Here is a 17938-nt window from a genome sequence, read left to right as displayed (position 1 = left end):
GTTACAGGGGTCAGTGCTTGCAGGCAGCAAGGTATCATGGGATATGTCATCCTTAGAAATCAAAAGTAAACGACGGAAAAAAAAAAAACTGAAAAGAATGCAGGGAATCCAGAAAAAAGATGGCCAGCAGATAGGCAATAATCCAACATTTTTCAAGTAAACTTATATTCGATTGTCAAAATAACTATTGTTTGTATTGTCTTACAATGCTGAGGTTATAAAATGAATGTGCATGATGTGCCCATAGAAATGTTTTAACATGGTTGTAAAGTCAGAAGTTTTTTTTTTATCTTGATGCATTCTATGCATTAAGATAAAACTGCTTTTGTGTGCATCAGCCCCCCTAATACTTACCCGAGCCCTCTTCCTATCCAGCCACGTTGTAGGATTGTCTTGGCTGCCGGGTACTCCCCTCCTCATTGGCTGAAACAGCAGTGTGGCGCCATTGGCTCCCATTTCTGTCAGTAACTCAGCGAATAAGGAGAGAAAGGGGGCAGGGCCAGGCAGAAGCTCCGTGTCTGAATGGACACACAGAGCTGCAGCTTGGCTCAGGTGCCACCATAGCAAGCTGCTTGCTGTGGGGGCACCCGTCAGGTTAGAGGGGCCTGGAGAGCTGAAGGGGGACCCGAGAAGAGGAGGATCCAGGCTGCTGCATGCAAAACCATTGCCCAGGGCAGGTAAGTATAATAGGTTTATTATTTTTAACAAAAGAAAAATTAGACTTTACAATCACTTTTCACAAGTTCTACTTGCATGCAGCTAATCCAGGATGAAAAATGAAAGTACTGAGTAGGTAATCTAGGTTTAAAGTAGAACTATAGGCAAAACTTATTTTTGTATTTTTTTCAGTTTACTTGCTTATACCACAAAGTAACCTTGCTAGATAGATGCAAGCAAAACAATAGAGTAAGGAAGGAGAATAACCTCCTTTGGTTTTTGACATCTGTGTCTCACTGGGGAGATTTTCCATCACTTCCTCTCCCATAACGAAAACAGGAAGGTGAGAAGACATCCCTCCAAAGTGAGGAAATCCCTGGTCGTCACCAGGAACACCTGTTCCGGTGGAAATTTGGGATTTTGTTTTACTTCACTTCACTTGACCTCTACACCCTCCCTTATGAAATGGGCGATCACACTTGATTCCATTAGGGACCCGAAACATCCGGAAAAGAACAATTCACACACTAGGACCGATTGGGTCATGCTTCGCTACCTTTCCGAGTTTCTTGATTGGGTCAAGGAAGATACTAACTCAGTGCCCCTTCAGCCATGATGGAATGCCGCTATCCCTACCCCGCCATCCATACCCCCCATTTGCTTTTCTATTTCTCCCTCATCCTTCTACTTTCAAAAGTTACTCATCAGCAAACTCTCTACCCCATCCTTGCTCTGCACCATACTGGTTTGATTATTCCCAATATATCAATTGACAATCCTATTGTTTGAAATTAACCTCCCATTATGCTTTCTGGTGATGGTATCCTCAACTGTCTATTTGTCAGCATTGGTGTCTGTATATCCATGTAGATTTTTCATATGCAACTTACCATACTTTGGTGGAGCTGTATTTCGCTATTTTTGTATGCGTTCTATCTCATGTACAGTAGCTGTAACTTCTGTATTACAAATGTTTAATCAAATAAGATTTAAAAAAAAAAAAAACTCAACAGGTGTTCTTATTCCTCTCGACTAGCCAAAACTAAAAAAAAATAGTTTTGCCTTTAGTTTTACTGTAAAAGATTAAGATAAAGTTTTTTTTAAGTTCTTTAAGTTTATACTCCGCTCTCTCTGGAGATCCACAATGTTCAGTCTACAGGAGCCCTACATTCATAGTTGCAAACTCTCCAGCTGGTACCGTGCTTCTTCTGCAAATGCACAGAGAAAATCCCATTCATCAGCATTCTGCTGATCCAGCATTTGTTGACTACTGCATAGGACAAGCACATCATGGACTTTTGATTAGCTTGAAAACACTGTTGCTATGCCTTTCACATTAAGTGCATTACATGCGCAATGTACTAAAATAAGCATAATCTTAGACTTACACTGCAGGCAAAATTAAGCCTTTACAGAGATGCATCACAGAGCACCATGCCCAGTACTTCAGTTTTTTTTTTTTTTCAAGTATTGCTGTGACATACAATCCCATCCTGTTCCCAGGGAGAAAACATTACAAGGCACAGGCTACAGCAAGTACACTCCCCCCAATGAACCTGTGAAGTGTTCTCTGGATTCTAAATACACTATAATATCAAAAGTATTGGAACAACTGCTTTTACATGTACATGAACTTTAATGGCATCCCAATCTTAGTCCATAGGGTTCAATATTGAGTTGGCCCACCCTTTGCAGCTATGACAGCTTCAACTCTTTTGGGAAGGCACTCCTCAAGGTTTAGGAGTGTGTCTATGTGAATGTTTGACCATTCTTCCAGAAGCGCATTTGTGAGGTCAGGGACTGATGTTGGGCGAAAAGGCCTGGCTCGCAGTCTCCACTCTAATTTATCGCAAAGGTATTCTATCCAGTTGAGGTCAGGGCTCTGCAGGCCAGTCAAGTTCCTCCACTCTAAACTCGCTCATCCATGTCTTTATGGAGCTTGATCATTTGGTGGATGGAGGATTATGATGTGTGGTTGTTTTTCAGGGGTTGGGCGCGAAGGGAACTCTTAAGGCGTCAGCATACCAAGACATTTTGAAGAATTTAATGCTCCCAACTTTGTGGGAACAGTTTGGGGATGGCCCCTTCCTGTTCCAACATGACTGAGCAGCAGTGCACAAAGCAAGGCCCATTACGATATGGATGAGCAAGTTTGGGGTGGAGGACCTTGACTGGCCTGCATAGAGTCCTGACTTCAACCCGATAGAACACCTTTGAGATGAATTAGAGCAGAAACTGTGAGCCAGGCCTTTTCGTTCAACATCAGTGCCTGACCTCACAAATGCACTTCTGGAAGAATGGTCAAACATTCCCATAGACACACTCCTAAACCTTGTGGACAGCCTTCGCAGAAGAGTTGAAGCTGTTATAGGTGCAAAGGGTGGGCCAACTCAATATTGAACCCTACAGACTAAGACTGGATGCCATTAAAGTTCCTATGCGTGTAAAGGTAGACATCCCAATACTTTTGGTAATATAGTGTATTCTGATTTTAGCACTGCAGTAATGTTTACTGGAAATCATTATTAGCTTAGTAATTGGTTTGCTAGGAAGGGCATTTTAAGATATTTTTTAGTGCACATTGCTAATGACTTCTGTGTGCAAAACATTTGCCAGAGTTGTTTATTTCATTCACACAAAAAAGTAACTTGCTGGCAAAAAAGTTGCCCTTTGACCTCAGCTTTAATGCTTTCCAATGTATTAGCGAGTGTTTATTTGCATTAGTTTACATGTGTGTAATTGCATGTCATTTTGGCATAAGGCTTACTACACAGGGAGCATAGTGACCTATTAATCTGAATACACACTGGCATTGACAACATGTGAACTTGCCTCCAGTGCTGGGATCCTTTGCACTAAATGTCTCAGATCTGTTGTGGAATTACTCAGCACCAGGATTCTGGCACCAAAAGCTACTGACCTGTACATCTGCCCACTACTGATGCTGGAGAACATTTTAATGTTGGTATAATTGGTGGCATATGCTCAATAAGGCATCCTTGGTCATTGACCTACTGAATCTGAAAAAACCCACCATGAAACTAAGAGTGTAGATATATCTATCGATTTCAAAAATAGTAGGGGGCTAGGTATGGTGTTCAAGTTGTCCTGGTAGCACAAGTCTCAGCAGAGCAGCAGGTGTGGACCTAGGCACTAGAGAACTATATGCTGACAAGTCAATGACTTCTGTAAGAAGCATACAATGACGTCAGGAAAAGTCATTGGAGGCCTAGTTTCCCAGTGGTTGCATTGAGTTCTTGAGTTTCAACGCTATTAAGGAGCCGATGAGGGAGGACTGAAGGAGAAAGGATTCACAGCGCAATTCATTAAGGACCTCGTCATCAAGCGGTTTATTTTTAACACGAAGGGGAACAGGCGTTTTTGTTTAATTGTAAAGCCAATGAAAGGTGGTTAATAAGTGACTCACAGTGACGTCTATGTTGATAATGTCTCCATCCTCAAGAGGTCGGCTTTAAAAAGAAAAGAAAAGAAAAGAAAATGACACATGTATTTAAGCCACCAATAGCGTATACTTCTATTTTAAGCCCATGACAATAAGCTGGGCAGCTATCACAATAACACTGAACCATGTATTAGTTCATTTAAATACAATGAGGGATATTTTTATAATACAGCTCGAACATATAAATCTGTACCAAAAACGTAAAAGCCAATTATACACTTTCCTAATTATCCAAAATAAAAATAATGTAACATTTTCAAATGATGCAGTCAATTCAAGTATTGTTTGGGGTAATTGGGTGATATCTGAGTTAAATGAACCTGTACTTTTTGAATAAAATCATATGACGCCAATGAGGAAATAGGGTAGATAGGTAATGGCTTTTTCTTTATATTTATCATACTGACCTTAGATTATTTTTTTTTATTATTATTATTTAAGTTTAAGGTTATTCTAAAGGAACAATCAGTTCTACTTTCAACTTAAAAGAGATTACACTGTGTCAGATTTACTGTAGACGGCACTTCGAATTTCTGTCTATGTATCCATAAACAAATACGCTAGGACTACCAACAAAACACAGGCAAACCATATGGAAGAATACAATCTAGGGGTGGAGGTAAATCAGATTAATTATGTCGTATTAAGTATCTGAATATGTTGGTAGATTATAGTCTTGAAGTAAACCGGTGCCCAGAAAAACATAGCAAACTGCTACTAGTTGTGTAAAACAGGCACCTAGAGGCAGGGCAAAAGGGGCAGCTGCCCTGGGCCCCGTCATTGTTGTGGGGCCCAAAGCAGCTGCCTCATATTTGCCAATTATCCCAGTTTAAATTCCCTCGCCCCTTGAAGAAAAAATGTCACTGCCAGCCCCCCTGTTTTATCTAGCCATACCACACTGTGTAAGTTTTTTTTTTTTTTCAAACTAAGCCTCTAAATATAAATACCCTCTTGAGAGATCTGCAGCCCCCCCCCAGGGTTGCCTTGAGGTTTCTTCAGGGGTGCCTTGGCAAAGTGCCTGAAAATTGCCCCAAAATTGTGTACAAGCCGGTAGGTGGATGAAACCTGCCTTTTAGTTACACAAAGCCACAGGTTTTCATTTTACACCATTACAACCATCTAGCTGCCAACCTCCTAACGACCAACTACATCATCAGTTGATAGGAGGATGTCAGTTGCCTGTATATCATCCTTGTTTGACCCTCCCTTGTCCCTCTCCATCCCCTCTGGGGTCTCATTAGCTAAGTGATGGAGAAAAACTGAGGGAGAAGAGAAACACTGGAATACTAGTCAACACCAGTTTGTAAAACTGTATTTTTTGGAAGAATAAATCACCTCTCATGTTGGGCGTCCTAATGTTGCTGTATTATGTAAAATTATTACAATCTTTTTTACATTTTAGAATGGGGCGCCGCAAGACTGTTCATAATTTTGTAGTGTTGACTGAAAAAAGGTTGAGAAACACTAGTCTACATTTTAGAACATTCAGGAAATGTTCAGAAGACATAAGACACAAGGTATCTCCACACTGCAGTGGTAAGTAAATACATTAAAATGGAAGCCAAAGAGAAAAAACTGTAGAAAATAAATATTCCAATCTCTGCTCCTTACCTTTTACATTACTACACACATTCTTTTACACATATCTGGTTCTAACTCTCAGGGGCTATTAACTAGATTGGTACTATGTGCTGTAGTGGTGGCACCGCAATACAACAGCAACAAATCTAGCATGCACCTTGTAAATGGAACGCTCTATTAAGGGCCCATCTACCTCTCCCTGTGGAGACAGCGTAATATTTCCCCCTGCAAGAATAGAAAGCATGGGAACCCGTGAGGGTAATGTGGGTAGCCCAAAAACAAATGAACAGCCTACTTCTCTAACCATGTATGTGGTGCTGCTGGATATACCAGAGAGGGTGCTCCATCTGGTATGTAAGGAGAGAAAACCACAGCACACCATAGTGTAGTAACTTGTAAAAAGATAAAAAATAAAAAGAATTAAATGTTAAAATTGCACTCACAAAAGGGTGACAGATAACAGGTGGATACAGCACGTCAGCAAGTTGAGTTGTGATGGTGTGTTTGTGCTGTGGTTTTCTCTCCTTGTTTAGTACTTCCCTGTGGCATGCCTACTGAGTGTTTTGCAGAGCATATGCCCTCACAACCTCTTTCACCTGCCAGTATTATTAACCTAAACCTTTTGACACTAATAATAGGAAGGAGAGAACAAATACATTTTAACACATACAGTTGTGCTCGTAAGTTTACATACCCTGGCAGAATTTATGATGTCGTGGCCATTTTGGTTGAGTCGCCAGAACAAAGCCATTACTACGCAACTGCCACAAAGTATCCCGCTTACAATACACAGCACAATACACAACAGCACAGAGACGAGCCTTGAACTTTCCAGCACAAATTCATTTGGAGTGATGAGACCAAAATTGAGCTTTTTGGCCACAACCATAAACGCTACATTTGGAGAGGTGTCAACAAGACCTATGATGAAAGGTACAGAGGTGGATCACTGATGTTTTGGTGATGTGTGAGCTATAAAGGCACAGGAAATTTGGTCAAAATTGTTGGCAAGATGAATGCAGTATGTTATAAAAAAATACTGGCGGAACATTTGCATTCATCAGCCAGGAAGCTGCACATGGGATGTACTTGGACATTCCAATATGACAATGATCCAAAACACAAGGCCAAGTCGACCTGTCATTGGCTACAGCAGAATAAAGTGACTTCTGGAGTGGCCATCTCAGTCTCTTGACCTCAATATCATTGAGACACTCTGGGGAGATCTCAAATGTGAAGTTCATGCAAGACAGCCCAAGAACTTACAGGAACTGGAGGCTGTTTGCCAAGAGGAAGATAAAGAGCCTCATCCACAAATACCACAAAAGACTTCAAGCTGTCATTGATGTTAAAGGGGGCAATACATGGTATTAAGAACTGGGGTATGTAAACTTTCGCTCAAGGTCATTTGGGTAGTTTCTGTTGTCATTATGATTTAAAAAGAGTAAACACAGTTAATTGATAATAAATGGCTTCAGCCAAACACTAACCATGAGTGAAAGAAAAGTTTTTGTTTTATCATTCATATTGTCTGAAAAATGGCCAAGAAACCAAATTCTGCCAGAGTAAACTTATGAGCACACACATATATATCATATATATATATATATATATATATATATATATATATATATATATATATATATATATATATATATATATATTGTCATGTTACAACCAAAAACGTAAACGTATATTGGGATTTTATGTGATAGACCAACACAAAGTGACACATAATTGTGAAGTGGAAGGAAAATTTTCCAATTTCTTTACAAATAAATGTCTGAAAAATGTAGTCTGCATTTGCATTCAGCCCCCTTTACTCTGATACCCAATAACTAAAATCTAGTGGAACCAATTGCGTTCAGATGTCACCTAATTAGTAAAGAGAGTATACCTGTGTGTAGTTTAATCTAACAATAGATACAACTGTTCTGTGAAGCCCTCAGAGATTTGTTAGAAAACCTTAGTGAACAAACAGCATCATGAAGGGCAATGAACACACCAGACAGGTCAGGGATAAAGTTGTGGAGAAGTTTAAAGCAGGGTTAGATTATAAAAAATTATCCCAAACTTTGAACATCTCATGGAGCACTGTTCACTCCATCATCTGAAAACAGAAACAGTATGGCAAAACTGCAACTCTACCAAGACATGGCCATCCACCAAAACAGACAGGCCAGGCAAGGAAAGCATTAATCAGAGAAGCAGCCAAGAGGCCCATGGTAACTCTGGAGAAGCTGCAGAGATCCACAGTTTAAGTGGGAGAATCTGTCCACAGGTCAACTATTAGTCGTGCACTCTACAAATCTGGCCTTTATGGAAGAGTGGCAAGAAGAAAGCCATTGTTGAAAGAAAGCCATAAGAAGTCTCATTTGCACTTTGCGAGAAGCCATGTGGGAGACACAGCAAACATGTGGAAGAAGGTGCTCTGGTCAGATGAAACCAAAATTGAACTTTTGGCATAAAAGCAAAACACTGTACATCACCGTGAACACACAATTCCTACTGTGAAACATGGTGGTGGCAGCATGTTATGGCAATGCTTTTTTTTCCAGCAGGGGCAGGGAAGCTGGTCAGAGTTGATGGGAATATAGATGGAGCCAAATACAGGGCAATCTTAGAAGAAAACCTGTTAAGAGTCTGCAAAAAACTTGAGACCGGCAGAGCTACAATGGAATGTTTTAGAGCAGAGCCTATTCATGTGTTAGAATGGCCCAGTCAAAGTCCAGATCTAAATCCAATTGAGAATCTGTGACAAGATTTCAAAATTGCTGTTCACAGATGCTCTCCATCCAATCTGACAGAGCTTGAGCTATTTTGCAAAGAGTGGGCAGAAACATCATTCTCTAGATGTGCAAAGCTGGTAGAGACATACTCAAAAAGCCTTGCAGCTGTAATTGCAGCGAAAGATGGTTCTACAAATTATTGACTCGGGGGGGGCTGGAAAAAAATGCATGCCACACTTTTCAGATATTTATTTGAAAAAAATGTTTAAAATCATTTTGCTTCCACTTCACAATTATGTGCCACTTTGTGTTGATCCATCACAGCATCCCAATAAAATACATTTACGTTTTTGGTTGTAATCTGACAAAATGTAGAAAATTTCAAGGGGTGTGAATACTTTTTCAAGGCGCTGTATACAGTATATTATTTATTGCAAAGCCCCATACACACTATCAGTTTTTCTGCTGAGTTTTTTCTTCAGGTTCACCAAAACCATATAGTGCAAGGACCTGCCTGATTGCATACAAATTGAAAGGTTTGACCTCATATTATATTGAGTTGGTAAATCAGAAGAAAAAACTGATAGCGTGTATGGGATATGTATGTGTAATATCTATATAAAAGATATAAATATTGATTGTAAGCTGTTTAAATAAAAAAATAAAAAAATTATATTATATATATATATATATATATATATATATATATATATATATATATATATGCACACACTCACAGTATTTCACAAAAGTGAGTACACCCCTCACATTTTTGGAAATATTTTATTATACCTTTTCATGTGACAACACTGAAGAAATGACACTTTGCTACAATCTAAAGTAGTGAGTGTACAGCTTATATAACAGTGTAAATTTGCTGTCCCCTAAAATAACATTTATAACACACAGCCATTAATGTCTAAACTGCTGGCAATAAAAGTGAGTACACTCCTAAGTGAAAATGTCCAAACTGGGCCCAGTGTGTCAATTTGTGTGACCCCCATTATTTTCCAGCACTCCCTTAACCCTATTGGGCATGGAGTTCCCCAGAGCTTCACAGGTTGCCACTGGAGTCCTCTTTCCCTCCTCCATGACAACATCACAGAGCTGGTGGATGTTAGAGACCTTGCGCTCTCCATCTTTCCGATTGAGGATGCCCCACAGATGCTCAATAGGGTTTAGGTCTGGAGACATTCTTGGCTAGTCCATCACCTTTACCCTCAGCTTCTTTAGCAAGGCAGTGGTCGTCTTGGAGGTGTGTTTAGGGTCGTGTTGGAATACTGCCCTGTGGCCCAGTCTCCAAAGGGAGGGGATAATGCTCTGTTTCATTATGTCACAGTACATGTTGGCATACATGGTTTCCTCAATAAACTGTAGCTCGCTAGTTCCGGCAGACTCGGCAGCACTCATGCAGCCCCAGACCATGACACTCCCACCACCACGCTTGACTGTGGGCAAGACACACTTGTCTTTGTACTCCTCACCAGGTTGCCGCCACACACGCTTGACACCATCTGAACCAAATAAGTTTATCTTGGTCTCATCACACCACAGGACATGGTTCCAGTAATCCATGTCCTTAGTCTGCTTGTCTTCAGCAAACTGTTTGCGGGCTTTCTTGTGAATCATCTTTAGAAGAGGCTTCCTTCTGGGACAACAGCCATGCAGACCAATTTGATGCACTGTGTGGCATATGGTTTGAGCATGGACAGGCTAACTCCTAAGCCCTTTAGCGATGCTGGCAGCACATTTCCCAAAGACAACCTCTGGATATGACGCTGAGCACGTGCACTCAACTTCTTTGGTCGACCATGACGAGGCCTGTTCTGAGTGGAACCTGTCCTGCTAAACTGCTGTATGGTCTTCGCCATCGGGCTACAGCTCAGTTTCAGGGTCTTGGCAATCTTCTTATATCTTTATTTAGAGCAACAATTCTTTTTTTTTTCAGATCCTCAGAGAGTTCTTTGCCACGAGGTGCCATGTTGAATTTCCAGTGACCAGTATGAGAGAGTGAGAGCGATAACACCACATTTAACACACCTGCTCCCTAATCAAACCTGAGACCTTGTAACACTAACAAGTCACATGACACTGGGGAGGAAAAATGGCTAATTGGGCAGAATTTGGACATTTTCACTTAGGGGTGTACTCACTTTTAGACATTAGCGGTGTAGACATTAATGGCTGTGTGTTGAGTTATTTTGAGGGGACAGCAAATGTACACTGTTATACAAGCTGTACACTCACTACTTTACATTGTAGCAAAATGTAATTTCCTCAATGTTGTCACATAAAAAGATATAATAAAATATTTGCAAAAATGTGAGGGGTGTACCCATTTTTGTGAGATACTGTATATATACACACACACACACACATATATATATATATATATATATATATATATACATATGATAGATAGATAGATAGATAGATAGATAGATAGATAGATAGATAGATAGATAGATAGATAGTTAGATAGATAGATAGTTAGATAGATAGATAGTTAGATAGATAGATAGACTGTATACACACACACACACTTATTTTTTTATTCAATCCAATTATTCCAAGTAGTAGAAGTGCACAAGTCAATTTTTTGGCAGACAGATAAGAGTTCTCCTCTTTTTACAAAATATTTTTTTTTCTAGAGTCTAGACGGAGTAAGATAATTTTTGGTTTCATCGGTAGTATTTGTATTGTGATGCTTGTCACTTTTTGGGGAATATAAGATAGCACACATCCTCTAGATTGTAGACTCAGAAGGATGAATCCCATTCTCCTATTGTTTTTTTTTTTTTATTGCTACAACTGTGTGTACCTGTCTGTAAAACATTAGTTTTGTATCATCTTTCTTGATATATCTACAATAAATAGTGCTTTGTACAATGCCACTTGCGATAGCACAATAAGAAGAAAAACCAACTATAATAATCTATTCAACTCAGGACGAATGTAGTCAGAGATTCAGTTTAGACCTATAAATACTGATGACTATAGCTTCTAAAAATTACACTTAACCTGGGTTCATATTCAATAACTTGAATAGTAAGGCTGTTCATGGATGACCAACTGCCTTGCACCATTATTCTTCCTACTGTTCTATAATGAATTCAGGGACTAGTGAAAATAGCACACCAGAGAGCATTTAGGCTTTGAGTTTTGATTGTGTATGAAACCTTAAATGGCTATATGAATATCATGTTCTTGTTAGTAATAATTATCTCTTTATAGAATTAGCAACTGGTTACCAGATTCCTCTGCCCTTCCTCTGAATCCAAATCCCTTTATCCCTTTTTCCTTCAACACTGTCCTTCCCTAGATCTAATATATGATCTCACTCAACTTTGGGCAACATGATTTGAAAACTTTCCTTGGAGCTCTGGATTCTGGTCTTTGTATCACACCAAAGACACTAGCTGTATAGACTTTCTATAGTGTCCCTGTGGTTGTGTGGGTTTGCTTTGACTGTGCCAGTTTCCTCCAACAATCCAAAAACATAACTTTTCTGCCATTTCACAGATTTCCTTTTTTCTAGAGTGTGCAGGTTTCTGAGTGACATCAGACCTAGTTGAGGCAGTGGCTTACATGAATGTTTTTGCATACTCTTTTAACCAATGCATACGGGGTTATTTACTAAAGGAAAATCCACTTTGCACTGCAAGTGCACTTGTAAGTGCAGTCGCTGTAGATCCGAGGGGGACATGCAAGGAACATAAAAAATAGCATTTTAGCTTGCACATGATTGGATGATAAAATCAGCAGAGCTTCCACTCATTTCAGATCTACCCCTTAGATTTAGAGCCACTGCCCTTCCAAGTGCACTATCAAGTGCACTTGCAGTGCAAAGTGGATTTTCCTTTCGTAAATAACCCCCATAGTATGCCAGAATGATATAAAATGAATACATATGTTGCTTGTTAATATAGCTTTTGTTAAATTTATTTCTAAATGCACAGAATTTAACTGGCTAATACACACACACACACTGGGGGTTATTTACTAAAGGAAAATCCACTTTCCACTGAAAGTGCACTTGGAAGTAAAGTTGCTGTAGATCCGAGGGGTACATGCAAGGAAAATAAAAAAACAGCATTTTAGCGTGCACATGATTGGATGATAAAATCAGCAGAGCTTCCACTCATTTCAGATCTACCCCTTAGATTTAGAGCGACTGCACAAAACTTCCAAGTGCAGTTGCAGTGCAAAGTGATTTTGCCTTTCGTAAATAACCCCCATTGTATCTCACAAAAGTGAGTACACCCTCACATTTTTTTAAATGTTTTATTATATCATTTCATGTGGCAACACTGCAGAAATGTAAAGTAGTGACTGTACAGCTTGTATAACACTGTCAATTTGCTGTCCCCTCAAAATGACTCAACACACAGCCATTAGCCACTTACGGACTGCCCACCGTCGTTATATATCGTTATGGCGGCAGCTAGCTACCATAACCCCCTCTTCTTCAGTGGGCGGTCCGCTTTCAGATAAAAGTGGCCTCTATGGCGGATTCGCTGCAAGATCACGTTTATCGGCAGTGGGAGAGGGGCCCTTCCCCCTCCCGCCACGCTCCGATGCCTTCCGACATTTACCGGAACCATCGGTAGCGGCAGAGGCAATCGGGTCCTGTGTCCTGTTAGGTATGAAGATGAGTGAGAGGAAGATGGCCCCCACCCGTCTCCATACCATTGCAGGGCAGAAGCAACATCAAAATGTCACTTCCGCCCATAGCTCTTATAGAGACTTTTTTTTTTAATGATATTCAATTATTTATATATTTTTTTATTGCATTTTAGTGTAAATATGAGATCTGAGGTCTTTTTGACCCTAGATCTCGTATTTAAGAGGTCCTGTCATGCTTTTTTTCTATTACAAGGGATGTTTACATTCCTTGTAATAGGAATAAAAGTGACAATTTTTTTTTTTATAAGAACAGTGTAAAAATGGAAAATAAAAGGTAAAATAAATAAGAAACACTAACGAGTCACATGACACCTGGGAGGGAAAATGGCAAATTGGGAAAAATTTGGACATTTTCACTGATGCCGCGTACAGGGGTGTACACGGGGTGGTTGCCAGTGGTTTAGACATTAATTGTTATACAAGCTGTACACTCACTACTTTACATTGTAGCAAAGTGTAATTTCTTCAGCGTTGTCACATGAAAAGATATAATGAAATATTTACAAATAAATATGTGAAAAGTGTGGCATGCATTTGTATTCACCTCCCCCCCCCCGGGAGTCAATACTTTGAAGAACCACTTTTCGGTGCATTTACAGCTGCAATTCTTTTTGGGCATGTCTCTACCAGCTTTGCACTTTTTTTTTTTTTTTTTTTTTTTTTAAGAACAGTGTAAAAATTTAAAATAAAAGGTAAAATAATTAAGAAACACTAAGGAGTCACATGACACCTGGGAGGGAAAATGGCAAAATTGGGCAAAATTTGGACATTTTCACTGATGCCGCGTACACACGATTGGACTTTGACGGACTAGGTCCGACGGTCTTCCCGACAGACTTTCTGACCGAATCGGACTTGGCCACACACGACCGGACTAAGTCCATTCGAAAAGTCTGTTCGTTTTGAACGTGATGACGTAAACAGGATTAAACAAGGAAGTTCAATAGCCAGTAGCCAATAGCTGCCCTTGCGTCGTATTTGGTCCGTAGGACTAGCACACAGACGAACATTTTCCTGATTTTTAGTCCGTTGGATAGATTTGAAACATGTTTTATTTCTAGGTCTGTCAGACTTTTGGGGAAAAAAAGTCTGCTGGAGCCCACACACAATCGAATTGTCTGATGAATTCCGGTCCACTGGAGCAAGTCTGCCGGAAAGTCCAATCGTGTGTACGCGGCATTAGCGGTGTACTCAGTTTTGTTGCAGCGGTTTAGACATTAATGGCTGTGTCGAGTTATTTTGAGGGGACAGCAAATTTACATTGTTATATAAGCTCTACACACACTACTTTACATTGTAGCAAAATTTAATGTGTCACATGAAAAGATATAATAAAATATTTACACAAACGTGAGGGGTGTACTCACTTTTGTGAGATACTGTGTGTATATACAATATTACCAAAAAGTATTGGGACGACTGCCCTTATACGCACATGAACTTTATTGGCATCCCAGTCTTAGTCCGCAGGGTTCAATATTGAGTTGGCCCACCTGTTGCAGCTATAACAGCTTCAACTCTTCTGGGAAGGCTGTCCACAAGGTTTAGGAGTGTGTCTATGGGAATGTTTGAATGTTGAAGCTGTCATACATGCAAAATGTGGGCCAACTCAATACTGAACCCTACGGACCAAGCCTGGGATGCAATTAAAGTTCATGTAAAGGCAGGCATCCCTACTTGGTAATATAGGTATTAATAATTAATATTGGTGTGGTACTTGGTAATATAGTATATATATATATATATATATATATATATATATATATATATATATATACACACACACACACACACACACACACACACACACACACACACACACACACACACACTGCCTTGAAAAAGTATTCATGCCCCTTGAAATTTTCCATATGATGTCATGTTACAACCAAGAACGTACATGTATTTTATTGGTATTTTATGTGATAGACCATAATCTAATTGTGAAGTGGTAGAAAAATGATAAATGGTTTTGAACATTTTTTTTAAAATAAATATGTGAAAAGTGTGCCATGCATTTGTATTTCCAACCCCCCTTCAATACTTTGAAGAACCACTTTTTGCTGAATTTACAGTTACAATTCTTTTTGAGGATGTGTCTACCAGCTTTGCACATCTAGAGAGTAACATTTTTGACCATTATTCTTTGCAAAATAGCTCAAGCTCTGTCAGATTGGATGGAGAGCATCTGAACAGCAATTTTCAAGCCTTGCCACAGATTCTTAATTGGATTTAGGTCTGAACTTTGACTGGGCCATTCTAACACATGAATATGTTTTGATCTAAATGATTCCATTGTAGCTCTGGCTGTATGTTTAGGGTCATTGTCCTGCTTGAAGGTAAACCTAAGATTGCCCTTTATTTGGCTCCATCCATCTTCCCATCAACTCTGACCAGCTTCCCTGTCCCTGCTGAAGAAAAGCATCCCCACAACATGATGCTGCCACCACCATGTTTCACGGTGGGGATAGTGTGTTCAGAGTGACGTGCAGTGATATTTTTCCACCACACATAGCGTTTTGCTTTTAAGTCAAGAAAGTTGGATTTTGGTCTCATCTGACCAGAGCACCTTCTTCCACATGTTTGCTGTGTCCTCAACTTAGCTTCTCCCAAACTGCAAACAGGACTTCTTATGGTTTTCTTTCAACAATGGCTTTTTTCTTGCCACTCTTCCATAAAGGCCAGATGTGTGGAGTGCACGACTAATAGGTGTCCTGTGGACAGATTCTCCCATCTGAGCTATGGATCTCTGCAGCTCCTCCAGAGTTACTATGGTCCTCTTAGCTGCTTCTCTGATTAATGCTCTCCTTGCCCAGCCTGTCAGTTTAATTGGATGGACTTGTGCCATAGTCTTACAATATAATTTCCATTAAATCAATGGGTTTAGTTTCCTCCATTATCAAGGTATCATGGTACAGTAGACACAAGCACCTGCTTTTGTTCTGTCTTTTTTTTTTAAATAATGTTGGCTGTAGATATACAGTAAAGATATTATATTATGTGACAGTATAAGATGCGGTCACTGTAAAGTTGGTCGTTTGGGGGACACAGGGTGTGGTGCACCTTGGCTCGGTGCAGGACTGCAGAGCATAGATGTGGACTGGAAAAAACTGCTTTGGCAGCTCTCTCCAGGTTTTGGTTTTCCAGCATGGGGCTCTATAGTTTGGAGATTCCATAGTGTCTTGGGTGGGACAGAATCTCCAACCCTGTGTCCAGGTTTTGTGGAGGACCAGCAGGGTCTTATAATGAAGGTATAGGAATACCTCATAGCTCCTAGCTGGAGGCTGCTCCATCCAAGGGAGACAGGAGGTATCCAGGAGTCGGAGGCTGCAGGTGATAGCGAGAGGACACGTGTCTGCAAGAGACAGGTAATGGCCTAAGGACTAAGGCCAGAGAGAAGCTGTTGGCTTCAAAGAACCTATGGTGGGAGGACCAGCATAAAGAGCATTGGTACTGCTAAAGAGAGAGAGCCAGGTGGGCTAGTATTTTCAGTTGTGCATATCACTGAAAGAGAACCCCTGTGAGGGAAACATTATATGTTGGACATTTACTTTGCTTTTGCCATTGTCAATAAACACGGGCTGTCATGCCCGCAAACATGGTTCCTGACTGCTGTGAATCGCCTATACAGTGCCTTGCGAAAGTATTCGGCCCCCTTGAATTTTTCAACCTTTTGCCACATTTCAGGCTTCAAACATAAAGATATAACATTTTTATTTTTTGTGAAGAATCACCAACAAGTGGGACACAATTGTGAAGTGGAAGGAAATCTATTGGATTTTTGAAACTTTTTTAACTAATAAAAAAAAAGGAAAAGTGGGGCGTGCAAAATTATTCGGCCCCCTTGCGTTAATACTTTGTAGAGCCACCTTTTGCTGTGATTACAGCTGCAAGTCGCTTGGGGTATGTCTCTATCAGTTTTGCACATCGAGAGACTGAAATTCTTGCCCATTCTTCCTTGCAAAACAGCTCGAGCTCAGTGAGGTTGGATGGAGAGCATTTGTGAACAGCAGTTTTCTGCTCTTTCCACAGATTCTCGATTGGATTCAGGTCTGGACTTTGACTTGGCCATTCTAACACCTGGATACGTTTATTTGTGAACCATTCCTTTGTAGATTTTGCTGTATGTTTTGGATCATTGTCTTGTTGGAAGATAAATCTCCGTCCCAGTTTCAGGTCTTTTGCAGACTCCAACAGGTTTTCATCCAGAATGGTCCTGTATTTGGCTGCATCCATCTTCCCCTCAATTTTAACCATCTTCCCTGTCCCTGCTGAAGAAAAGCAGGCCCAAACCATGATGCTGCCACCACCATGTTTGACAGTGGGGATGGTGTGTTGAGGGTGATGAGCTGTGTTGCTTTTACGCCAAACATATCGTTTTGCATTGTGGGCAAAAAGTTCGATTTTGGTTTCATCTGACCAGAGCACCTTCTTCCACATGTTTGGTGTGTCTCCCAGGTGGCTTGTGGCAAACTTTAGGCGAGACTTTTTATGGATATCTTTGAGAAATGGCTTTCTTCTTGCCACTCTTCCATAAAGGCCAGATTTGTGCAGTGTACGACTGATTGTTGTCCTATGGACAGACTCTCCCACCTCAGCTGTAGTTCTCTGCAGTTCATCCAGAGTGATCATGGGCCTCTTGGCTGCATCTCTGATCAGTCTTCTCCTTGTCTGAGCTGAAAGTTTAGAGGGACGGCCAGGTCTTGGTAGATTTGCAGTGGTCTGATACTCCTTCCATTTCAAAATGATCACTTGCACAGTGCTCCTTGGGATGTTTAAAGCTTGGGAAATCTTTTTGTATCCAAATCCGGCTTTAAACTTC

The 17938-nt window shown here is 40.3% G+C and overlaps 1 protein-coding gene across 2 annotated transcripts in view; it reads right to left on the bottom strand.

Annotated features, from left to right (window-relative positions):
- METAP1D (methionyl aminopeptidase type 1D, mitochondrial) overlaps positions 1-17938 on the bottom strand; it is a 333044-nt gene that overhangs the window by 143482 nt on the left and 171624 nt on the right. For both annotated transcript variants that reach the window (XM_077448002.1, XM_077448003.1), the window contains exon 5: positions 4085-4127. In XM_077448002.1, the coding sequence (XP_077304128.1) occupies positions 4085-4127 (43 nt within the window). The remainder of the gene's footprint in view (positions 1-4084; positions 4128-17938) is intronic.

Source organism: Lithobates pipiens, unplaced genomic scaffold (genome assembly GCF_037356315.1).
Source record: "Lithobates pipiens isolate NorthernLeopardFrog02 unplaced genomic scaffold, aLitPip1_a1.2 Scaffold_22, whole genome shotgun sequence".
Classification (NCBI taxonomy): domain Eukaryota; kingdom Metazoa; phylum Chordata; class Amphibia; order Anura; family Ranidae; genus Lithobates; species Lithobates pipiens.
The sequence above is the reverse complement of the archived record's forward strand: the minus strand, read 5'-3'. Positions and strand labels throughout refer to the sequence as shown.